The 25,717-nt window shown below is 36.2% G+C and overlaps 3 protein-coding genes and 1 non-coding gene across 4 annotated transcripts; 1 reads left to right on the top strand and 3 right to left on the bottom strand.

Moving 5' to 3' along the window:
• The first annotated feature begins 4,767 nt into the window (after window positions 1-4,767).
• On the top strand, window positions 4,768-4,874 carry LOC130470925 (small nucleolar RNA R71). Its single transcript, XR_008931640.1, has one exon. It is a non-coding gene; the product is annotated as a small nucleolar RNA R71 (small nucleolar RNA).
• Window positions 4,875-11,786: 6,912 nt separating this feature from the next.
• On the bottom strand, window positions 11,787-12,607 carry LOC110793035 (preprotein translocase subunit SECE1). Its single transcript, XM_021997861.2, has one exon. It carries the CDS (start codon window positions 12,478-12,480, stop codon window positions 12,007-12,009), a length of 474 nt encoding a protein of 157 aa, XP_021853553.1. The 5' UTR covers window positions 12,481-12,607; the 3' UTR covers window positions 11,787-12,006.
• A 1,275-nt stretch (window positions 12,608-13,882) lies between these two features.
• Window positions 13,883-15,060, bottom strand: LOC110793036 (transcription repressor OFP12). The gene has a single exon (XM_021997862.2). The coding sequence runs from the start codon at window positions 14,901-14,903 to the stop codon at window positions 14,202-14,204; it is 702 nt and encodes a 233-aa protein (XP_021853554.1). The 5' UTR covers window positions 14,904-15,060; the 3' UTR covers window positions 13,883-14,201.
• Window positions 15,061-19,053: 3,993 nt separating this feature from the next.
• On the bottom strand, window positions 19,054-25,456 carry LOC110793043 (zinc finger CCCH domain-containing protein 40). Its single transcript, XM_021997868.2, has 4 exons — window positions 25,283-25,456; window positions 23,799-24,068; window positions 20,799-21,022; window positions 19,054-20,115 (listed from the first exon to the last, which is right to left on the bottom strand). The coding sequence occupies exons 1-4, from the start codon at window positions 25,385-25,387 to the stop codon at window positions 19,245-19,247; spliced, it is 1,470 nt and encodes a 489-aa protein (XP_021853560.1). The 5' UTR covers window positions 25,388-25,456; the 3' UTR covers window positions 19,054-19,244.
• Window positions 25,457-25,717: the final 261 nt, after the last annotated feature.

Here is a 25,717-nt window from a genome sequence, read left to right on the forward strand (position 1 = left end):
GAAGAGGCAACGTGGGAAGCCGAAGATGACATGAAGATCAAGTATCCAGAGTTATTTTCTGAGGTGAGTTACGAGGGCGTAACTCGTTTTCTTTAAGGGGGGTAGAATGCGATAGAATTCGCGCTTTTTACCTATTTTTATGGTATTTTTATGCATTTTATGCTTAATTTTTAGCAACCTTTACATGTTGATGCAAGTAAATAGATTCTCCGCATAAGGAAATGTGTTCGTGAATATAATAAGTAACTCTTAGTGGCAAAAGAGTGCACAAGAGTGGCACAAGGTACTTCTACAATTAGAATAAGTTGAGAAGTTTGGAAAAACATGTGAATTTTCGTGTCAAGTTTCGGGAAGAAACTTCTTTTAAGAGGGGTAGATTGTAATCCCCCGTAATTTTATACATTTTAGTTATATATTTTAACGAATATTTAATATATTTAATGTATATTTAAACATAAATTACGGATTTTAGAAACGAATATGTAATTGAAATGTAATTATTTTATTTCATTTGGAATACTTTTAAATGGTTTATGAAATCAAAATGTATTTTCGAGTTTTACTTTAAAACGAGTTCGAATTGCAAAACCACGTTCTATTGAAATTAGAAAACAAGTCCTAACCCACAAAAAAATAAAACCCTTCTCTTCTCTATTCTTCACGTGAAAACCAAAAAAAAAAAAGGAGAGAAAGCCCTCCTTCAACCTCACGCAACTCAGCTCTTTTTCCCTCCCGCTGCTCGCCGCCCAGCCGACCACCATCAACGGTAAATCCTTCTTCTCCTTCAAGCTCCTTCCTCCTTCCTCCTTCTTCTTTGTAATTCCCTATTTTCGTTCTTGCTCTCATGGCTTGACCCCCTTCGTTTTCGCGCAGCAACCAGTGACTCAAGGCCCGACCACCGCACGCAACCGTGCTCAGCCCTGCCGCGAGCCACCGCTGTCCGCCGGCCAGCACCCCCCTTAAACTCTTGAATTGGTTACTTTCTTAAATCCTAAGTAACTAATTATCTTAAATTAAAGTTTGTTAATTAGATTATGTTCTTGATATGAAATTCATGATTTTTATGGCTTGAACATGATTTTCAGTTTTGGGTTGCTAATTATAAACGAATTGTTTCAGTTTTGGGGTAATTAAATATTGAGTTAGGGTTTATTCATGATGTATTAGTTTGAATTAAGTTTCTTGAATTAAAGTTAGGAGTTTTGTGATTTAAGTTATAAATTTCAGATTTTTGCAAATTATATAATAAAATTATTAATTTTCAGATTATCAAATTACTTTGAAATATTAATTTTGATTGTTTAAATTACGAAATTCAAGGTTTTTATGAGTTTTAATCATGATAGGTTGAGTATGAATTATCGAATTGGTTGTTTTGAGATACTAGGAACGTAGATTGACCTTGGTGAAGCTTTTCAAATGAATTAGTATTGCTGAAAATTTAAAGTACGATGTTTGCAAAAGTTTTCAACGAATTTCAATCACTGGTTCAATAATTATGATGCTAGGAAAGCAAATATTCAAGTTTTGATATCGGGGAAAGTTCTAAATCTATTTAGGATGTATTTAGAATGCTTTATTACGGTTGTCAATGATTAGAAATTGATTGAGATTACTTGTTGGATTGTTTAGGCGGAGAATTCTCTTTAGGCGACTTTTGAAAGTGTTAAGGTGGCCTATCAGTTTGTTTACACAAGGTACGTACATACCTGTGTGCTTGGAATGTGTGCTAATTGTTGAAACCATGTTGAATTGTTGATGAACTTGGTTATGTTGAATTGTTGATGAACTTGGTTATGTTAATGTTGTTGATGAACTTAGTCAGGTTGAAATCGCATGTTTGATACTGTTGGATGAACATATTAAACCTTTATTGCATTTTGAGGATTATAACATGTTAGTATGGAAGATTGATGCAAACATGTTTGATTGGGAACACTAGATTATTCAGTATATAATTCAGATCAATTAATTGTTGTTCCCTTTTTAGCTTTTCACTACTTTATGAGGGCGGAGGACCTTATTTAGTAAGTTGAAACCTTATACCCATATTCAGGGGTTGATTAGTATTAAAGAAAAGATTGGAGTTAATTGGAATGAGTCTTGTTTGATGCCTTGTGATCACTTACTCAATTCCAAGATAAAAACAGTTATAAATAAATGTGAGTTGCATGCCTTATGTGATTGTTGAGTCATAACAGGGTGTCAATTTGTAAATCATGTAAAGTGAAACTGAGTAGCAATAGCTTTAGACTGTGCACGTCTAAAGTGACGGACAAACAGGAGTTGGGGTTCATGGTGGTAGCCCATGGCCTTTCATTCGGACCGGATTGATCACCGCGTCCTATTTTCAGTCAAACGTTCCTCGATATCGCAGGTCACTGAGGTTACGGAGTCGCGCCCGTACCTCGCCTAGCTAGAAAACTCGGTCCATTGCCTATTTCAATTAAATTAATATTATTGTTATAAAAGTCTAGTCCAGTCTAGCCTAGTCTAGTCAAGTATAATCGTCAAATTATTATGTTTTGTCTGTCCTTACTTATATTTATTAGTATCATGTTAGGGTTGTGGGTTTGATAGTATCATGCTAGGATTGTTGTTGTTTTAGTATGTAGTACTCAGCTTTGCTGATTACGTGCTTTGTTTGTGTGTGTTGATCATGGCTATGCCTTATTGATCCTGTGATGACCCATCTTTGGTGAGCAGTCTCTAAGGATCAATAAGCATTGCCCATCTACAGGTTTGAAGATGATGCATCATTGGGATCGGGATTAGAGAGCTTGTAGTTCTGTTTGTTTAATCAAGTGATTCAATTTGTTAACTTGGATTTGAAACTTGTCGCACCATTCGTATTTCCTTATTTCAGTTAATTGTTTTGGACCTAATATGTAATAGATTAATTATGAACCCAAAAGTTAGTTTTATGTTTTCCGCTGCAAAATTCTGAATAAGCCGTACGTTTTTACACGGGCGATAATACTTTGATAATTCCCTACAGTTATATTTTAAAAGGGGTTGTTTTAGAAAATGGGAATTGTCGGGGTGTTACAATAGCATTGTTCCTCCTCTAGCATGGGACTTTTTAAGGCACTATTCAGATTAAAAGTCACCTTATCATCCCCAACAGACAATGTTAATTTCCCACTTTTAACATCAATTACCGCCCCTGCCGTGTGAAGGAAGGGTCTACCTAAGATTATGGGAATTTGAGAATCCTCCTGCATGTCTAGTACTACAAAGTCTACAGGTATATAGAATTTACCTACTCTAACAGGGACATCCTTTAAAACACCTAAGGGGTATTTGACAGAACGGTCGGCCATTTGTAGAGTGATATTAGTAACCTTAAGCTCACCCATATTCAGTTTAGTACAGAAAGACAAAGGCATGACAGACACACTAGCACCTAAATCACATAAAGCCTTATCAATAAATACAGTGCCAATGTTACATGGGATGGAAAAACTCCCGGGGTCTTTAAGTTTAGGTGGAGACTTGTTTTGCAAATAAGCACTACATTCCTCAGTGAAAGCTACAGTCTCTACCTCACAAAAAGCACGTTTCCTGGTCAAAATATCTTTCATGAATTTAGGATAAGCAGGAACTTGTAAAATTAATTCAGTAAAAGGAACCGTTACCTGCAAATTTTTGACCACTTCCAAGAATCTGCCAAACTGCTTGTCTATCTTATTCTTGAGTTGTCGGTTTGGGAAGGGGAGTGCAACAGGTGGTACTTGAATATCTACCCCCTTCTTAACCTCAGTTGTAGCCTCATTCTCATTGACTACCTTTTCAGCTTCCTTACCATCCATAACTATCTTTGGGATTTCCTCACTGACCAGACCACTAGCAGACACCCCAGAATCAACCTCAACTGGCATGGAAGGACCATCATAATCCCTACCACTCCTCAATGTAATTGCATTAGCAGTCTCCCTATTTTCGGGCTGTGAAGGAAATTGGCCTGGTGGCCTCCCTGCAATAGTAGTAGCCATCTGTGCCAACTGTGTATCAATGATCTTGTTGTGAGCAGTAAGAGCATCGATCTTTACATCCTTTTCACTTAGAGATTTTTGCATTTGTAGCATCATGTTTCTCATCTCTACTAGCATAGGGTCAGGCTATGTGGTTTGAGGTGGTGGTGGTGGTGTGTGTTGTCTAGGGAACCCAGGTGGTCCACTAGACTGTTGGTTGTAGTTGTTCCGTGGTTGGTAGGATTGTTGATGTGGGGGTTGGTATGGTTGTAATGGTGGATGTTGGACTTGATGAGGGTTCTGGATATTGTTGCTCCTGTAGGATAGTAGAGGGTTGTTTTTGTAGCCCTCATTGTAAGAGTTGGAGAATGGGTTATTTTGTTTGTAGGATTGAAATGCGTTACACTGTTCAACAGAGCTCCTACATTCCGGTGCATAATGACCAGACATTCCACAACTTTCACAAACAGTAGCAGGTTGGGCACTCATAGCAGCTACACTAGCAGGTTGGGTAGGTTGAGCATTGGCTGCTTGCATATTATCAAACTTATAGTGTAAAGCAGTCAATTGGGCAGTTAATTGTTCAATAGAATTTAAATCATGCTTACCACCCCTATTAGATAGACCTCTAGGATTTCCATACTGGGCATTGTGAATGGTTATCTCCTCAATCACCTCCATAGCTCTAGGCGCCTCAAGTTGCATGAACCTCCCACTGGCAGCTGAATCCAACAAACATCTAGACTCATTGCCCAGACCATTATAAAACTGTTGAATCAAGAACCAATCTTCCAAACCATGGTGCGGGCATTCTCTTTGCAAATCCTTGAATCTCTCCCAGACCTCGAACAAACTCTCATCCGCTTGTTGTGAGATACCTAATATCTGACCCCTCAGACGAGCCGTTTTCTCAGGTGGAAAATATTTAACATAAAAAGCAAGAGCCAAGGACTCCCAATTAGTGATTTTCAAAGCTGCCCGATTCAACCCATTAATCCACAGTTTAGCTTTCCCACTCAAAGAGAACGGGAAAAGTATCTCCATAGTCTGCTCCGGAGTCAATCCCTTTTGCTTGATGGTGGAACAATATTGGATAAAGGACTGAATGTGAAGATTTGGATCTTCACCTGGTTCCCCACCGTACTGGCGTCTCTCGATCATGTTAATCAATGCAGGCTCAATCTTGAAGGTCTCAGCTGCAATAGAAGGCATGATCGCCTTTGGTAGCATGGACAGACTTGGCTTAAAATAGTCTGTAAGCCGTGGGGTAGGTGGCGGTAGCAGATTTTCGTCACCCATCTCTATCTCTGAAACTGAATCTGTATCTGAAGGAAAAAGATCGCCAATATTATGATCAAAATCAGAGTAATTCCCACATTGTGCAATGAAAGTTCTTCGTCTACGAAAGGTTCTTTCGGGCTCAGGATCGAATGGAGTAAGATTACTAGTACCTACGGTCCTGGGCATACACAAAGGCTACAAAATAATGTGAGATCCGGTCTCAAGGAACGTGAGTTCCTTGAGTAGTAACAAACAATAATCTAGGATAAGCAATCAACAACAGAAAATAAAACCGTTTCCCCGGCAACGGCGCCAAATTTTGACAGGCTAAAGTCGTATCACCTAATCAAAAATAACCTAAGTCCACTAGCTAGGTAGCAAGGGAAGTCAGGATCGAATCCACAGGGAAACAGGCGTTCTTTCTACTATCAATTAATTAATCTAGACTATTGTGAACAAGAGTTGGTTGGTGGTTTGTATGCTAAGACTACGAACGATAATTAAACAAGAATGAATCAATATATTAAGAAATCTAGGGTATAGGTTCGCCAACAAATAATAATTCAGGACATTGAACAATCACAATAATCAACAAGGTAATTAATTAGACTAGCATGCTCTCTCAAGTCGATACTAATCATAGACTTAGAATTAACGGGCTCTCGCTGCGTATTAACTCTAATTCCACCTATTGACACAAGCCTAAACATCAAATTGCATCTCTCGAATCTTAATTTGATATTGCATAACTACCACAATTAAACCTGCGCAAATCTAATTGTATAGTGAAATAAACCAATCAATATGAATCAATTACAATGCCAACAATCATAATCATTCAATCATCCCTTCATATTATTCATGGATCCCCAACCCTAGAAATTAAACTACTCAAGCATGTTGACAATAAACAAAGCAATAATCATAATTGAAATCATTATTAAAGCAAAACAATGAATTGAAATAAGAAATAATACCTATTTGAAGAACAAAGGGAAGTGAAAGCTTGAATTTTTATTGAGAATTAAACTAAGTGTTTTTGCATAAACTAGAGAGAAAACTAGGCTAAGGAAAATAATACTAAGGTTCAATACTAGAAAATAAGATGTCCTCTAAAAATAATTAAAGCTTGTTTATTTAGTTTACCAAAATAAAGCCTAAAAAACGGAAAGTAAATGCGCGAAAAACTGCTGGAGGTTGGCGTCGGCCGATCGGGCGATCCACTCGATAGTCGGCCCGATCGGGCCAAAATCCGCCCGATCGGGCGGTTTGCGAACTCTCCACATAGGCTTCTGGATGACCGCCCGATCCGGATCGGGCGAGCTGCGCCCGATCGGGCGCGCGTTGATGAATCCAAACTGCTCCAATTCCGCCCGATGGTTGCATTTCGCCCTCAGCTTCCAGGGCGATTTGGAATCTTCAGTATAGCTCGCCCATATCACTGAGTCTAACTCCCGGGGCTCAACCATAAGCATCCAAGGCTCCCGAAAGTGGACGATGAAGGTCCCGAACTTCCTCGGGCTCATATAGTGGCCTAGATCAACATGAAACGGGTCTAAAAAGACCAATTTCTCATAATCAAACCTGAAACTCAAGGCACACTCAATAACACACATTAGTACTAGAAACGGCTCCTAAGAGCACGTTTGACACATAAAAGTACTAAGGAACGGGGGTAAAAAATACTATATAAAACATGCATATCAGTGGCGCGCTCGGATCAAAGGAGAGGGAGCAGCAGCGGCACGCGGCCCACGGCCCAGCAGTGTGCGCCTGCTGCTTGCTTCACGTGTGGGCTTGGCCGGCCAACTTGGTTGGCTTGCCCACCAAGTTGGTTGGCTTTCTTATTATGACTACTAGGTTATTCTAATAATCTTAGTGCACTTTCCAACACACACAATTTATATTACACACATCAAACCCTAAGGAAGAGAGAGAAACCCTAATTCTAGCTCTCTTAGCCTCCATGGATGTGTTCTTCCCAAAAGCACAAACTCTTGAGCATTGTCTAAGCTACGATTATCAAGACGGATTTGAACGTGTCGGTGAACCAAATAGAGGAACGACAATTGGAGTTATTTGTTCGTGTTCGTTGATACGAAACTTGGGAAAACACGCTTCGAATGTAAGTATGCTTAATCTGTGCTTTATACATGTTTCCTGGCTTTGGGGATGTTTCGCACATGTTGTATGTTTAACTGTATTCCCCTACAGTTGCCGCTGCTGCTGACCCGCGCTCTCCCAGCCGCAAGCCGTGGGCTTTGCTCCGCGCTGGCGAGCTCCTGCGCTCGTTGGGCCTTGGGCGCTTGCGTGCTTGGCTCGACGAGTCGGCAACTTTGCCTTACTCGTATTCGCGACCAATGCTTACGGTTATTGTTTATCGTATAGTACTTGAAGAATCACCGCTACGATACGATTATTCATTTCGCCTAGCTTACGAATATTCGCGATACGATATACGATTCCGATCCAACGTCATATCGTATATTTATGTTTTTCCGAACTAATTCCCGAAAAGCTATTAAATGAATTTCCAATTCATTTAATCCGATGATCTATTACATGTCAATGGTGGGACCTTATAGGTTCTGTCAAGAGTAAGCTGTGAACCTAATATAGATTAGAACTCACTGATCGGAAGCATTGCTCTAGCAGCTGTTTCGATCACTTGATCTCACTGAATTAATTGTTCGTAATTAATCTGAACCTTGGTATTAGACTAATGCACCTTGGGTGAAAGACATATTTCCTTCATCCTACACTAAAGTTCATGCTCCTTTACATTTCTTCTACGCGTCTCATATTTTTTAACAAGTTTGGGTTAGGAACTTGAGTGAGTTCCTATTCTATTCGAAAAAGCTTTGAGTGAAGTCTTGAGAGAGTATTAAGCACAACCGAGCGTGAATGTTATACTCTTTATATGGGATCCTAACTCCATGGGGAGCTTGAGTTGATAGAGTTTCCAATTAAGTTAGTAATAGGGTCGTTCGCTTGATGAATGAGAGTCGTCGTTAAAATCCCTCGTGGTCGTGGTTTTGTCTTCTTGATAATTTTCAAGAAGATTTCCACGCAAAATTCTCTCTTGCATTACTTTCTATACTTTATTTTGAGTTTCTTTTATAATTTCGCAAAAGTAATTATAAGAAGAAAGTTCCAAACTACAATTCATCCTCCTTCTTGTAGTGTTCCATCAGAAAAACAATATCTTTGAAGGTACTCCCCTCGATCAAAATTTCATTCCGATGAAGCCAGATACTCCACATAATGCTGAGAAACATCCCCCTACTCTAATTGATGGTTTCTTGTAAATGCCAGATTACGAAGTAGTGGGGAAGTTGAGAAGGTTATGAGATTGACTGAGTTCAAACAAATTGAGTAAAAGGCCAACAGTTTCATTTGCAAAATACACTAACATACGTAAGCTATTTAGGCCCTGTTTAGTTCACCTTGTTTCAGGACCTTATTACTTATTTCATATCAAATCAGATCAGATCAGAAAAAATAAGTTCAGATCAGATCATATCAGAAAAATTAAGTTCAGATCAGACCAGATCAGATCAGATCAGACCAGATCAGACCAGATTATTATTATTATTATTATTATTATTATTATTATTATTGTTATTATTTTATTATTATTATTATTATTATTATTATTATTATTATTATTATTATTATTATTATATGTTTATATCATTGTTATTATATTTAATATTTTATTACTATTATTGCTTTAATAAAAAATAATGTTGTTGTCGGTGCAATTAAAATCTATCATTTAAGGCATAAAAAAATACTTTCACCAAACATTCAAATTGATCATGTCCAAATTAAAACCATTAAGTCCAGGTTAGAAACGATATGATCAGGTCATGTCCATATTAGAACTGATTTTTATAGATCAGAACCATTAATATCTAGACTAGAACTGATAGGATCAGATAATATCCAGATCATGTTCAAGTTTGCAAAGATCTTGTCTACATCAGAACCGATCCTTACAGAACCAATATGTTTAGATCAAAACCGATTTGTACAGATCATGTCCAGATCAGAATCGATATGTCCAAATTATAACCTGTCTAGATATCGACTATGTACAAATTATGTTCAGATCAGAACTAATCTGTACAGATCATGACCAGATCAGAACTGATCTGTACAGATCATGACCAGATCAGAACTAATATTTACAGATCATGACCAGATCAAAACTGATCTGTACAGATCATGACCATATCAGAACTGATCTGTACAGATCATGTTCAAATCATGTCTAGATCAGAACTGAACTGTACATATCATATCCAGATCATAAATGATTTGTACAGATCATGTCCAGATCATGTCCAGATCATAACTAAACTGTACATATCATGTACAGATCAGAACTAATATGTACAGATCATGTCTAGATTAGAACTGATCATGTCCAATTCATAACTTATATGTACAAATCATGTATTGATCAGAACCGATCTGTACATATCATATCCAGATCATAACTTATATGTACAAATCATGTATAGATCAGAACCGATCTGTACATATCATATCCAGATCAGAACTTATATGTATAGATCATAACCGATCTATCTAGATCATGTATAGGTCTATCTAATATAAGGAATAGTTAAATCATGAGCAAACTCAAGTAAATAATAAAAATATTATAAATTTGTGTAACATTTATTTTACACGTAAGTCGTTTAATATTAATAAATTTAAATTTTTGTTTAAGCTTAATTCAGAAGAATTCAATCAGATCAGAACAGACCAAATCAAATCAGACCAGATCAGATCAGATCAGACCAGACCAGATCAGATCAGAAAAAATAAGTTCAGATCAGACCAGATCAAATCAGACCAGACCAGATCAGATCAGATCAGATCAGGAGAAATAAGGTGAACTAAACAGGGCCTTAGTGTTCTGAGTTCCAAAGTTTGCCTAAGCTTTATTTAAACCCTAGAGTTTTATTATATAGAATTATATTTTTTTGGTTTAAAAGGGTTGAGTGAACCGAATAATCGCTTAAAGTTTTTTTTGAATGAAAGGAAAAGTACACATAAGTTGGAACAATCTTCTCTCAAAATTATATCCTAACTTATCTAAAGTGTATAAAATGATCTATGGACTATTCTTGCGTGGACCTAGAGCCAAAACAAACAATTTACTCTACCACCCCTTTTACATACATAGTGAGCTTTATTGTTTACATATTTGATTATAGTAAATTAAACACTAAGGGGGAGTTTGATTGGGCATTTTGGAATGGAATGGAATGAAGTTAGAATCTTCACCCACTTAATTGTTTGGTTGAGGCTTTTCGGTATGGAATCTCATATCAAAGGGGTTCAACATCACTCTCCGGTATAATGATCAACGAAAGTCTAGCTCCTCCCCATATCTCTGGAATCTCATAACCACCTCCCTCCCCAAGTTTCACATTCCATTCCACCCAAGTTACAAACTCTAACTCACAAAAAGAAGAGAACGAAGACATTCAAAGTTAAACGACACTCAGTCGCCGCCCACCACCTCTGAATCCGGCAACCCATCTTCATCGGCAACATGTCGCTTGTGACCTGTGTTTTCCAGCAACACCGTCATTAGCGACTCATCTTCTCCGACAACTCGTCTTCGCCGGCATTGTTGTTTCTTGTTAAAAGCTGGTTGGCAAAGAAATTCCAATGGTTTGTCGTCTAATGACTTGGAAAGAAAACAAGCTTGTAGGGGTAATTATAAAATTGTTTTGAGGATTTGTTATTCTCTTGTATTAATGAGGGGAAAGTTTTGAAAGTAGCCTAACTGGATACTCCGTATATCAAATAAAATTATTTTAAGAGTGAACCAAATAATAGAAATAGGATATAAAACCATTCCATTGTTGAACCAAACAAAATCAGATTGGTGTGGGGTTTTCAATCTATACCTCCACGGTATGAGAATTATATTCATTCCAATCCATTCCAACTTGATAAACCAAACGACCCCAATATTTTTTAGATATAGTAACTATTTTTCGAATCAAAGTAACCCTATGTTTTTAAAAGAGTATTGTGAATTAAAATCACGTTATTTAAGCACAGCATATACTAACAACACAATTTGATATTTTTTCATAATAAATCTAATATACACGTCAAAATAAATTAGAAAAAGTTTTTAACTTTCTTTTAGACGTGTCCACAATAAATGTAGTATTGACCAGGTTCATTTTGAATTAGTGATGATCTATATCTTGGTCGCTTGTAAGATGGTGACCAATAGATACAGCGTAATCAACAGCGCGGTTGACTTCTCGATATACATATGGCGAAATATGATTGTCGAAATTAATAAGCAATTGTTTAATGTACTCCATAAACAATTGTATTTTCTATAGACATTAAACACAATAACGGCTTAAAGTTAAGTCATAGTTGTAGTGTTACTGATAGATAATTTCCTTTTTGTAATCCCATTGTTCACTTTAGAGCTAAATGTCCGCAATATAATGATGACTCGAATTGGTAAGAACTGTCAAGAGCTCCCAGAATGAATCCCACTCTATCATATCATGACATCAATTCTTTTCATAAATTAAAAAGGTCAGTTTACTGACAAAGTAGAGTGAAATTTACTCTAAAATCAAAAGTATGCAACACTACATGTGAATCGCACATTCATCTCACTATTATAAATTTCTCAAATAAAACAAAATTACAGATAATACAATCAGGTACGGGTCTCATATATTCGGATTTGGGTTTACCCACCAAAGAAATCCTGAACACCTTTGCCAGCAAACACCTTATCAGAAAGCTCAGCCAAAACACCATTAACAGTTAGCAAAACGACACTAGAACCCGCAATTACGCCCAAAACGACACCAGTGATACCAACTACTTTCCCAAAATCGGGCCATTCAATCTGCCCGATTTCATCCACAACTCCGCTAAAAAATCCAGAATCTTCTTTAACCTTATCTCTCTCCTTCATCGCTTTCTTGATTTCCGTGCCAAGTTCCGATAACTGCTGCTCCTCAGAGCTCGCTTCTTGGTTTGTAATTGTGGAATTTTCCGGTTCTTTTTCGGCGGCTTTAAGGATGAATCGGGTTTGATTTAGGGTGATTTTGGGATGTTTTGAGAAAATTGGATAATTAAAATTTTGGGTTTGATGAGATTTTGAAGATAGGTGAAGAGAAGGAAAGGGGAGGTGAATGGAATGGCGGAGTGTCGCCATTTTGCGCGAATCAAAGGTGTGTGATTTTGCGCTGGGAATTTGGGATAAGGTTTTTGAATGTGGGTAAATATGGATTGGACCTATTGCAATTTTATTATATTATGGGCTGGATCTATTGTCAATTTTATCATGGGTTAGAATGGGCTGGGTTGGGATCTTTGTGAATTATTATGCTGCCAATTTGTAAGAGATTTCTTAAATTGTCTCTCCTACTGTGGTGGGAAATGTCTCCTTGGAGACGGATGCCCTCTTACAATTTGAGGCATCGCTTGTGAATAAGTAATTTCTTAAGAAACTACCACTTTGAATCCAATAAAATTTAATAAACAAGAAATGAAATGCGTAAGATTAACAGCGAATTAGATAAAATATCATTGATTGATATATAAATGAAATCTACACTATATATTAAAAATATTTGAATCTCTGAATTTGAATTTAAACAATAAATTTTTTACCACTAAACTATTAAATGTTTCATATCATCATTGCAAAACAAAATAATATAAGTAAATATGAAAGTAATTAATGTAGTAACCCGGACCTAAAAACTAAAAACTAAAAACTAATTGGGCATTAAATCACATGTATACTTAAATAATACTCAAAGTATCAAAAAAATGGTTGCAACTTGCAAAACAACATACTTAAGTTTTCTCTTATAGTTGAAAAAATAAAAAGAAAAAGAACCTAAACAATAAACACACAAATGGGAAAATGGGAGTTTAGAGATTAGTGTAGTAGTATTTAATTAATCAAAATGTGTAAAATTTGTCATTGAGGTTAAGGACGTCTTAAAAGTTAAAAGTAACCCCAACAGGCCAACAATAACATATATACCAATACAAAGTTACAAACACATTTAAAAAAACAAATGGTATTAGAAGCACGCGATGAGATGACATTACATTGAGATTTGAGACGCCAACATCCCCTGCTTTTCAAGACATTACCTTTTGTCTTTATGCTTACAAACATCTATTTCCCTCTTCATTCGTGAATCGTCATCACCTCCATCCACATGGAGTACGCTCAAAGGATCAAGGATGGGGATTGCTCATTTTACCACTATTACGCTTAACTAAGCGATTGTCGTTCTATAAAATACCTTCTTTTGAATCATATCAGTAATTTATAACCACAAATACAATACATACCAAGTATAAAATCGTAAACAAGTTATACCAAAATAAACAGAGATCGAACTTGAGCCTTATTATGTAAGGACTCTACAAGGGGCATTTATATGGACAGATTTTTATAGTTCTAGGACAAATTTCGGATTAGTCAAAGTCTAATAGGTAGGACGGGTTATTACCCAATGAAGCAACATGGGAAACCCTAAACTTTGAGCAATATTTAGTTTATACAAAAATGGAGTGTGGTTCACGAGGATCTCATGTACTTGGAACTCAATTAATTATACAGTATATGATACAGTATAATACAAGCATTTTTGAAGCATCATCTTCTCCAAGGGCAGGCTCCAATTAACAAGTGTACATTTTGTTTAACATAGAAAGATAAACGGAAAGATTAGGTTAGTCTTCTCCCACGACTTCAATCTTGAACCAATGTACATATATGAAAACAAGTCTACGCTCAACACCCTTAACACAATAACACTCTAACACCTAACTAAATTGTAGCATTATATATCAATATATGGTGTTCGAAGTTACAACAAGCTAGCTAGCACGTACGTCCTAGAGCTAGCTAGGCTAGAGAGCGGCAGAATCGTGGCAATGTGGCGACAATAGAGACACTAGAAGATCAGCAAAAGCTCCGAAGATGAACTTGTGGGTATGTTTAGTATTTAGATTAAGATAACATAGAAGAAGCTCTTTTAAATACAGTGACAAATCATGACTTTGGTCGTTATCTTCATCAATACCACCTTGACCTTGTAGTATTAAATGTCTCTTCCTAGCTTCAATCATCTCCTGCATTGACCTTCGGAAGTCAGAGTAAGGGTCAGGGGAGTCCTTCTTGATCGGGACTCCACCACCCACTAGCCTTTCCTGCAAGAACGACGACGAGGGAGACTCTAAAATGGAGTTGGTAAGGCCGGGGGAGGAGACAAACAGCCGTTGCGAGGCCAATATAGCTGACAAATCAGGATATTCAGTGGCTGAAGAGGTGGAGAAAGAGGAGGAGAAGAGGTCGTCGTCGTCGTCGTCGTCGTCTATGATAATATTAGTGGTGGAAGATGAACAAGTAGAGGGGTTGTCGTACACGGAGTTGAAGTTGCTAACTGTAAATGATGGTTGAGGAATATCATCCAAGTATTCATCGTCATCGTCATCGTCTTCGTCTTCGTCTTCGTCTTCGTCTTCAAGGGTTAATGAAGGGGATAAAGAGGTTGGTAAACACCTGATTTTTGAGAAACAAAGGTGGATGTTTTTCCTGAAAATGCTCGGCATTTTGCTTATTAACTTAGGGATCCAATGCTTTTTCTTTACAGGTTTTTTGCTTTCTAGATATTGCAGGACAGAGGACACTCTCCTTTTATATATATCAACCTACTTAGTGCTACCACTTTTGTCTGTTAGTATCTTTTCATTTCCCTTCCATACATTCGGGTTGAAACCATTCTTCTCATATAATACTCCTTCCATTTCCAATTTTTTTTTTTTTTGGTTCTACTACAAGGAATTCCAACCAACTTCGGCGAGTGGACTAATCTTCCGCGAGAGTTTGCATGGGTACCTCGATGGGCAGCATCCCTCCCAGTTGTGATTTTTTCCATTTCAAGGCTCAAACCCGAGACATTGGTTAAGGAGCAAGAGGCCCTTAACCACTCATGCCAACTTCAATTGGTCCATTTCCAATTGTATGTAAAGCTTTTTCATTTAGGCTTCGTTTAGTTGGTTGTAAAACATTTTCAGTGTAAAATAATTTTAATGGAAAATAATTTACAACGAAAAACACAATTCCACAATTAGTTTTCCATTGTTTGGTTCCGTGTAAGAAAACTGATGAAACAAAAGGAAAAAGAAAAAGAAAGTAAGCACGTAGTGAAAGGAGTGTACAAGAGAGATAAGGAAAAGTGAAGGAAAACAGTTTCCCCTTCATTTTGAAAGGAAAATGGTTTTTCATCAATAGAAGAGCAATTTTACTCCTAGGATAAACTGTTTTACACTCCTTTACAAACCAAACAATGTAAAATTAAAAATGAAGAAAAGTTTTTTTTTTTGCAGTAAAATGTTTTACACCGTACCAAACAGAGCCTTAGGGTGTATAAATGTTTATAATATAATAAATTCAACATATCTGTATCGATTCATACGTTCAAATATTTTTCTTCTCATTATTTTACTTGGTGTTAATGTGTTATTGATTTGTTTCTAATTCTCTATGAGTATCAATCTTTGTAATAAACATTACATTGGTGATGAGTTTCATTTAAAAGCAACTAAAGAGATACTTACTTAACCATTAGCTCATTAATTCATCTAGAATATTTCAGTGTAGACAATACAATTGAAACCTGTATAGGATTTACCGCAACCATCTAACAAACAAACCGGCAAAACAGTATAGGATTTGATCGATTCCTCGAGCAATCGTGGTCGTGTTAGTTAGTCCGTACCAATTTATTAAAGTAGACAGACTCACGAGTCACGAGTCACGAGTCACAAGTCACGAGTGTCCAAGATGTCTTTGTTGAACAGGGTTCTGAAATCTACACAATTTGATTGATGTCACAGAGGTGTATTTTGTAATTTGTTACATAAAACAAAGACGTCTTTCAATGATGAGACAGAAGAGGAATCACAAAATGAGATGATGATTTGTAACCACCCTGACCCTGCTTTGATGCTACAGTAGATAGTTTCATACTTTCATGCGTCTGTTACGCCGCAACCACACATTAAATCAATAATGGAATTACTACATTACAATTTACAAATTCACAAGAAGCCATCTCCTGTTTTCAACTTTTCATACTTGGACATTACCAGTGAACAAGAAACTACTGTACATGAGTATGACCGTACCAAGTACCATACCCTTGTCCTTATTCTATTTTCAATTATTTACATTTTACTTCTATTCACAACATAAATGATAAATATACCATAATTACCACAGTAAACAACTGCTTCACCTAAATATACAACATCAAAACTGTTATGCAATAGCCCCCCGTTTGGTTTCACCGAAAACTATACTTTACCTAATATACAACATCATAACTGTTATGCAATAGTATTCAGGATAACGTTAATAGCCTCGTTTTGTTTCACTGAAAACTATACTTGATCTAATATACGAAGTATAACATTATAATTGTTACTCAATAGCTCCGTTTAGTTTGATGGAAAACTACTTTCATTTTGTAAACTAGAGAAGGTGAGAAATACGGAGGAACGTGTGCTTTCTCTTCCTTGCAAAAGTAAAATGTTTCCCTTCTTTGAAAATATTAGTTTCCGCCCGTTAACAAACCAAATAGAGGAAATTAAAAAATTATTTCTTGGAAAATATTGTTTTTGTCGCAACAACAAAGTCTAAGAGGAAATTCAAATGAAGTTTGGTGATAATTATCATACCTTAACGGATACTTAAACTTTATTCATATATATGTTCCAGCTTCGATTAACTCGCCTACAATTTGAGGTGTGCTCAATATTTAACTTTTGAAAACGTCTTCCCCACCACCCAAAAAAAATGTACAAAATAAACACGATCACGTAAAGGTCTCTACATTAGTACTAAAAACTTAGTTGCAGATAAATTCAATACTCTCTCCATCCAAAAGAATCACATTAAGTGTTATTTGAACTAATAACGCGACAACTAATTGTAACAAAGTGAGCAATTCATTTGTATGAACGGTCTCAAGATGCATGCATGCAAGCTCTAATGCTTTGGCAATAAAAGCTAAATTTCTAATCATTTCTATAACTCTACTACTTTCTCAATTCCTTAAGTATTGCACGACTAGGTTAGATCCTTACAACGCATGGATATAAATAAATACTTTGTTCAGTTTTTGTTCTACATCGATTTTATAAAAAAAGGATTTTTTAATAAAGTAAAACAAAATCAAGTTCTACAAGTTTATTTATGTTAGAATGCGTTAATTACCAAAGACACTAAAATTCAAGAACGGAAGAAGTGCTATTTATACAAACTACAAAGTGATTAGTTCAACTTGAGTTTAGAATTTCGACAAAAATAAAAACATATTTAAGATAGAAAAAACAAAGATGAAAAAAGCTTATCAAATCGTTAGCTATCAGGTTTTAGAATGACATGTATCCATATCTACATGTTTGGATCATGCATTTGATTTGATAACCATATTCATTCGAATACCCTATTTTCTAAACCGGATATTAGATTGAGTTTCGGATTTTCAATGTAATACATAATAAATAACACTATACACAATCTTCCAAAATTTTGTGGTATAATAAAAACAATAAAAATGAAGTACACAAATTCTTGTTTGGGTTAACCTATAGCAACTCACAATTTATTTAAGTTTTTAATTTTTTTTCACTACATAGCGATTCTTTAAATTCATTAAATAGTCTAAGAGTATTAGGGACAAAAATTAAAAAATTGTGAAAAATATAATATTTTAAATCTTCTATTAATAACAACATACTATGTGTACTAGAAAATCAATAATAGCACAAAAATTGTGGTACTTTCCACTCAACATATATTATTCAAATCAGTATTAACATCCTCCCTTCGTCCCAAATTAGTTGTTACACTTTCCTTTTTCGTCCGTCTCATATTAGTTGTTATACTTCTAAATTAGGAATGACCTCATAAATATTATATTGTCTCTCTCTTCCCACTAATTTTTTTTTATCCTCACACCCTTTCTCATTCAATTAAAAAAAATACTCCACTAACTCCTATCACATCTACTTTTTCAATAAAATAACAATTGATAACCAACCAACCACTTATCACCTAAAACTTTGTGCAAATGTAAGTATAACAACTAAATTGGGACGGAGGAAGTATTATTTTAGATACTTACCGCCCCTGAAAAAAAAAATATACTTACCCTAATTCATGAGTCATAATATTTTACAATCTAAAAATATAGAAGAAAAGAGAAGGGGAAAATATCAGAAAATGTAGAATTTTAAATTAATATATTTTCTAAAAAACGAAATTAAGGACATGAGATGACACGTCTTTCCCGATATGTCTTTAGTATATAGTTATAGATGACTTTACACTCTCCAACACATGATTATAACTCTTAATATCTCAAATTGTGTATAAGTAAAATTATAAAAAGTAATATTTAGAAATATATATATGGATATGACCTAACAAGATATGACAAACACAAAAGATTACAAAAGAGCTAGTGCAAATAGTTACAAAAATCCAATCGTGCACATGTTTTGGTGAGTTTTAATTGCTTGATTCTAAAAGAAAAACTGCCCTGTATATGACAAAAAAATCTGTTTAAAAAATCATTAAAAAGACGAATAAAATTATTTTTCCAAAATGAAAACCTTAATGCCAGTTTGCTTTTTGAAATACGCAACTAATATCTGGAAGTGTGATGCAATAAAAGCAAATGAGAAAGCACAATGGAAAACCTTCTGAGAAGATTTAACATTCTATGCTGCTTGTGGCTCAAAACAACTAGCTAGCACAGGTTTGGATTAGAGAAAATTGATACAATTTCATGACAAGGATTACGATTTGGTAATAAGGGATTATATGTTCAAAATACAATACCAAAAGGGAAAGCACAATCCCGAGAATCAAAAAAGTACATCTTACTTTTGAGAAACCTCTGATGATACAGGCTGTTGCTGGGGCTGGGGTGGTTGCTGGGGCTGGGGGTGGTGGGATGCTGGCGGAGGTTGGGGAGCCACTGCAGGTTGGTGGTGGTGGTGGTGGTGGTACTGAGGAGGGTACTGCTGGTACTGTGGAGGAGGTGGCATATAACCACCATATGGTGGGTAGAATGGTTGTTGATAGTGACCAGGAGGAGGTGGCATACCTTGGTAACCATATGGTTGGTGGGCTTGAGGCTGCTTCTCGGAGCCTGTTTTGTTTTCCCCTGATCCTGAAGGTCCATTTGAGGATCCAGATCCATCTTGCGATGAGACAAGGGCACCCATTCGTTGGGGATCCATTGATGGGTAGAAGGCCCTATCTTGCTGAGGTGGGGCTGGAATATTAAAATAAGACATTGGAGGAGGGATCTGATCCTGACTTGTGCCAGGAGGATGAAATTGAGTCTGTTGAGATATAACAGCCCTGGGAAGCATCCCACTATGTGCCACTGCAGCTTGTTGCTTTGCTTGTTCAGCACCATCAATCTCAGGCTTGGGTTGTTGAGGTCTACCCCACATCAGCTTTAGCCTCAGACCCTTCACTACAAGCTTGTTTGAGAGTTCTCCTGCAGCTTTCTCTGCAGCATCCCGCGTGGTGTAGGTTACAAAAGCACAAGCTCGCTGGAGAACCATTCGTATGGATTCAATTTCACCATGGGCATAAAAGTTATCCCTCAAGTCTTGCTCAGTAATCCTGGCATCAAGCCCACCAACATACAAAGTCTTTATGCTCTCATCGTCTGGAGGATCAAGTGTCTGCATTTCACCAGCCTTGTTCAGGAGCTTCATTGCAACTGGATCATTCACTCTGTTGACAAGTACAAGGGAGTAAATTTTAATCAGTCAAACTACAAGTTATAAAATAAAATAAAATAAAATAAAGACAAGTGATGAGATCCACAACATTAAAGATTGTAACTAAAAATGTCAGAAATATAACCAAGGTGACAAGCAGCATCAGCACAGAAAATAACTAGCAGTAAGTTATTAAAACTGAAGATTTTTGAAACAGTGAAGGTATAAATTTTATCAAGCCCCAACCAACCAAACAACAAGGTAATATCTAGAGCCAGAAACTCGAGATGTTTATGAAATCCTCTGTTCCGGTATATTATAATTGGCATTATGTCAACCGCCATAGAACAACCATTGATCCAATGCATTCTTATCATGCTTGATTTGGACAACATACACAGAACTCAGAAAATATGACCCCTCTCATATTATGACAGAGGCAACAAAAGCAATTATAGGGGAATATCCTCTGAAAATATTACACCAAGGATATGAAATGGAAAACAAACATAAAAGTATAATGTTATTTACCAGACCACACATTAAAACAACATTTCCCTGCCTATATTTGCATTCCAAAACGCCCACAAGTACACAGGAGATTAAAAGATTCCAACAGCCAGCAGACAGACTGAGATTTCAAATAATACAATGCATTATAGGAGAAAGCAGAAAATAGAAATATAATGTACATACCCGTAGTAACGATCTTTAATGTTTTGCTGAGATAGTTCGCCGACGACGGGCATCTCATGCCGGTAAGGACACTCAGCACCTCTTGTGCATTCACCTCTAATATAGAAACTGCAAACATGTGCTCTGTTTCTTTTATAATATGGTGTTGTTCTCTGAAGCTTTAAAATCGTATCATTAGCCCGGACCTTCCCATAAGAGGATTCATAATCCAAACCAGCTCTAGCCTATAAAAAAGGAGAAAGATCAGCCTTGCTCTCTCCTAATAGTAAAACGAATACAAAGACCACACAGACATTCCATTCAATAGCATATGTTCCTCAGAAAGGGGAAGAAGTCGTATGTTGGTGGGATTTTTTTTTTTTAAACAAAAAAGTTAATAAACAATGAATTTATCGAGTGTGAAGAGGAAAATGGAATAGCTATGAGTCAAAGTAACTATGCATGGCCTTAAGCTATGCAGGTCATTGAGGAGAGCAATAGACTACATTAGTGAAGGGAAAATTACAAATCTCAACAAACATAAATTAAGAAATCTGCTACAATACATAGAATTCTGCCAAACCTAACCTATGCAGCAAAGGGAAACTAATGCCACATAGCAGATTTATCTTTTCCATAACCTCAAATACATTGCTGATATGAGATAAATTATTACATGGTGTTAATAACACTGTCCCAAATCAGCAATGCAAAAATCCTCATGCAGTTTACAAAGAGATAGTATTTAAAGTTGCTAGCAGGTGCTCTGTTACACAGAATGATTATCTTTTGAGTTTAAGTGTTTAGCCTTCCTCTTGTGAGGTTGTTCTTGGTTTTCTAGTTCTTGAGGTTGTAAGGGCTGTTGCCTTGTACTGTTTCTGTTCCTCTTTTCGTAATAAATTTATCTTTACTTGCCAATAAAAAAAAACAGTCCCAAAGAGTATCATGTCCCATTCAACTGGATGTCGAAAAGGAGTGAGTGGGGGACTGAAAATTCCCGCTAATAATGTAATAGATTTTTCTTTTCCTCACGATCCTAAAACCTTCTCTTCCCTCCAAACCTAAAGAAACACACACTCTTCACTCGTATTTCTAGACAGATGGCCATCATTTTAAGAAAGCGTGCCCCAGACCAGAAGATGCAATGGTCTCACTACACATACCTCAACTGGGGCAACAAGGTGAGAGAGTTGCTCGGAGTCGAGTGGCTGCAGCAACCTCAAAGAAAATATAAGACTATACATTTACTCCACCTCATTAACATTTGGAAAGTGATTATAAAATAAGAGGAAGATCAGAAGAACAAGAGCAAACAATCCTATATCAATCATCTCCTACTCTTCTTTTATCAACTTACCTCACATCAAGAGCAGTTGAAAATTACACCAAAACTGAAGGAGAATTCTAAGGCCAACGAAGCTTCTGAAACCCTACAACCCAAATTGGATCGACTCTTCAAGATAACTATGTTTTCGTACATACCAAACTCTTCATTCATGATCCTTTTTTACTCTCCAGTCCCCATCATTATGGGTTCAGATTTTTCCACACAAGATCACACTCCCCTTTTTCTATAATCATTTCCAACAATTTTTTTAATGTTCAGATCCTTCTTGATTTATTTCTTTAATCTTTCCCCTCTTCCTTGTCCTCATCAGACGAGAGAAAGAATGCCAGAGCAAAATTATTAACTACTCCCTCCGTCTCTTTTTGTTTTGTACGTTTTCCTTTTTGGGTATTTCAAAATGTTCTTTACATTTCCTTTTTATATTATCACATAAATAACTTAGTATTCTATCAAAAAATTTGTCCAATCATTATTTTAACCAATCAAATTCATTGGGTCATTTAATCTCTCACACTTTTCCATTGGGACATTAAATTTTTCTCATTTCCCAATATCAGAATTTTGATAAAAGTGAAAACATTATAAATAAACGTAATTTATCTCGTTTAAATAAAAAAATTGAGGGATTTCAATGCAAATTAATCTATACTAATATATTAAAAGGCGTTTATAAAAATGAGTATGTGTCACGTATACTCCTCCTTATTACGCCACGTCACCACTAATAAGAATCATGGTATGTTATTGACAACCAAAAAAGCATGTAGCAAGGATCGAACACTAGACTATATGGATTAAAGTTTAACTTCCTACCATCTTAGCTAGCTATGACACAATGTTATCTTTTACAATTAAAATGTAAAATACAATCTTTTAAAAATGGGCACATTTATTATAAAAGTAAACCCCGGCCCGTTAAAACCAAAACCCGAAGCAACGCTCGGGCCACTCACTAGTTATTTGTTAAAACGCGTGAAAAATACCAAACGTAAAAAACAAAAAGAGACGGAGGGAGTAGTACTTTGTTGTTTTGTCAAGGAAATGAGCAAGTAATCCAAAATCTAAGACCTGCTGAGTGCTGACTTACGAATTTTCATAAGAACTATTTTTAAAAAAAAAAACCGCGTAACCTTGCCCTTCACCTCTGGAGACCCTTTGGGCTTCATGCTGTCGGGCATCGTATTGCTAGTGCCTATGACGAAAGCCCCTTCAAAATGTCTTAATGGCATGGTCTTTCATCATATACCAGATAACTAACAAGGTAGTGGTAGAGAAAAAAAAATACCCAAAATAGTCCATGAACAGAACCAATGTCTCCACATAGAGGCATAGAGCCATGCGCCAATCCCTAGGATTTAAAGTGGTAAAAGTGTTCCATGGTCTTATATACAAGTAGCATAATAGAAATTCAGGCAACACACATACCAAGAACCTACAAAGCAGCAACCATATAATGAACATGTTGGAATGCTAATGTACACATCAGAAATGTGTGGTTCGGCAACTAACAGTAAGGTGGACTACCAGCTAAACAATGAACACTGACTACCCCCAGATGAAATCCAGATAGAAAGCACAGACATTGCATCAACTTTTAATTGGGTAAACTGGTAAAGTAACTTGCCAAACTCACACCCAAACACAATCACCTATCATGAAACAAAGACGCATACCTTGCGGTCATGTTCCTCAGCAAAATATTCCCTATTGACATCACTCTTGGGAATGGCATCATTAGTGCTGATGCTAAGAGCAGTGTCTCGAACCTGGACCGGCAAACCATACTCAAGATCCAACAGACACACTTGACATACATTTTTCAATTTACTGCATGTTTGGCAAATCTCTGTTTTCTTATATCTTGCATCTCGACCTGGTCTCCAGCGGAAAACTGTAAAAGGCCTTGTACAGATCTTACATTCCTTGTCGTATTCTGCTTTAGTCTGCAAGATGAAGACCAACCAATTGTAAAATTCCCATTATCAAGTTAACGATAAAATACATGTACCTAGAGAAAAGAACACTCCATGCTTTTTTTTCTACCATAATAGTCAGTGAGTTCCCAAATATACCTACATCGTATTTTATGGATAAACTGAATATCACGAAGGTTGACAACAATCTAACATACAAACCCTTATCCCATCCCCAAAAGAATTTAAAAGATGGAGTAATAGAGAGCATCCCCGAGAGATCATCAATGGCTTTAACAGCACATACATGATACATCTAGTATGTTGTATTACTTGTATATCTAAGTAATGAAGATCTGATTGATAGAAATGACCAACTCTTAATTGAGTCACAAGGTATGTTCAATGTATGCGTAATTTCACATGATGTTGGTTTTCTTTATTCAATTTCTTTAGCGGCTCTTTTCAGCTGAATAATCCCTATCTATAATTATTTAGACAAGAAAGGGATACACTTTTGTTATTTCCACACCTTATTTCATGCACATGTTGCTTTATCCTTCGGCAACATGGACATGGAAGATGCTTATGAAACTCATCATTGCAGAAAGTATACAGTACACCTTATTTATTCTCACAAAAAAAAAAAAAAAAAAAAAAAATTGGATGCCCTGAGAGAGTATACACCTTATTTCTTGCCTAATGGTCAGTTCAGGGTACTGTTTTATAACCCAACCTCAAAATCTAAACAACTAAAGAAACAATTGAACTGGACACACAGGTTGAAAAAAAACAAGGAACTAATCTGACGGATGCAACCAACTAACAGGCCGAAGAACAGATATGACTGAGAAGCGATGCAAAGTGTTAGTTGAGCTCAATCAGTAAAACTAAGTACAAAATAATGGCTCTTATGCAGCTTTAATCACCCCTAACAACACTTTATACACAATTAATTAATGAACTTTTCAAGGACCCTCTTATTACTAATAAAACTCACACTGTTTCAAGCGTTTTACAACCACAATCCCTTAAAATAGGTTGTAAATCATGTAAATAAGTGTTTTAAAATTCTTCGACCAACAATTCAAAGCATTCATTCTAACAAATCTCGAAGACATAAAACAAAAAGAGAGAAAAAACTGAATAAAAGAAACCAATACCCTCAATTACAGCAGAGAAGAAATTAGGGTTTGAAAAACAAAACGAGTAATTGCAATAAAATTAGGGTGTCAATAGCTTACCATACGAACATATGGATTGTCACCGAGGCAAGATTCGCAGATGATAGGGAAGTCGGAACGCTCCCAGCCATCGGCTTCAAGATCTCGGAGCAGCCGATGCGCCATTTTTCTTCTCTCCCTTACCTTCTCGACAGTAATAGAGAGTTGTCACAAGTTCGCAACAATTACTTTCAAGACGTCTCAGCACTCGAGGTTTGTTTTATGAAATTACTGCCTCATTTTCTTTTGTTCTTTACGTTTGGATTTTACACGTTTATTAACAAATGTGTACATTAATTTCCCCTCAAAATTAATTTACATTGAGATTCTTCTATTTTTTTAATTTAAATAAGGCAAATTATGTTTATTTATAATGTTTTCACTTTTATCAAAATTCTGAAAATGAAAAAATTTAATGTCTCAATGGAAAAGTGTGAAAGATTAAACGCCCCATTG

The sequence above is a fragment of the Spinacia oleracea genome, chromosome 3 (assembly GCF_020520425.1).
Source record: "Spinacia oleracea cultivar Varoflay chromosome 3, BTI_SOV_V1, whole genome shotgun sequence".
NCBI classification, from domain to species: Eukaryota; Viridiplantae; Streptophyta; class Magnoliopsida; order Caryophyllales; family Amaranthaceae; genus Spinacia; species Spinacia oleracea.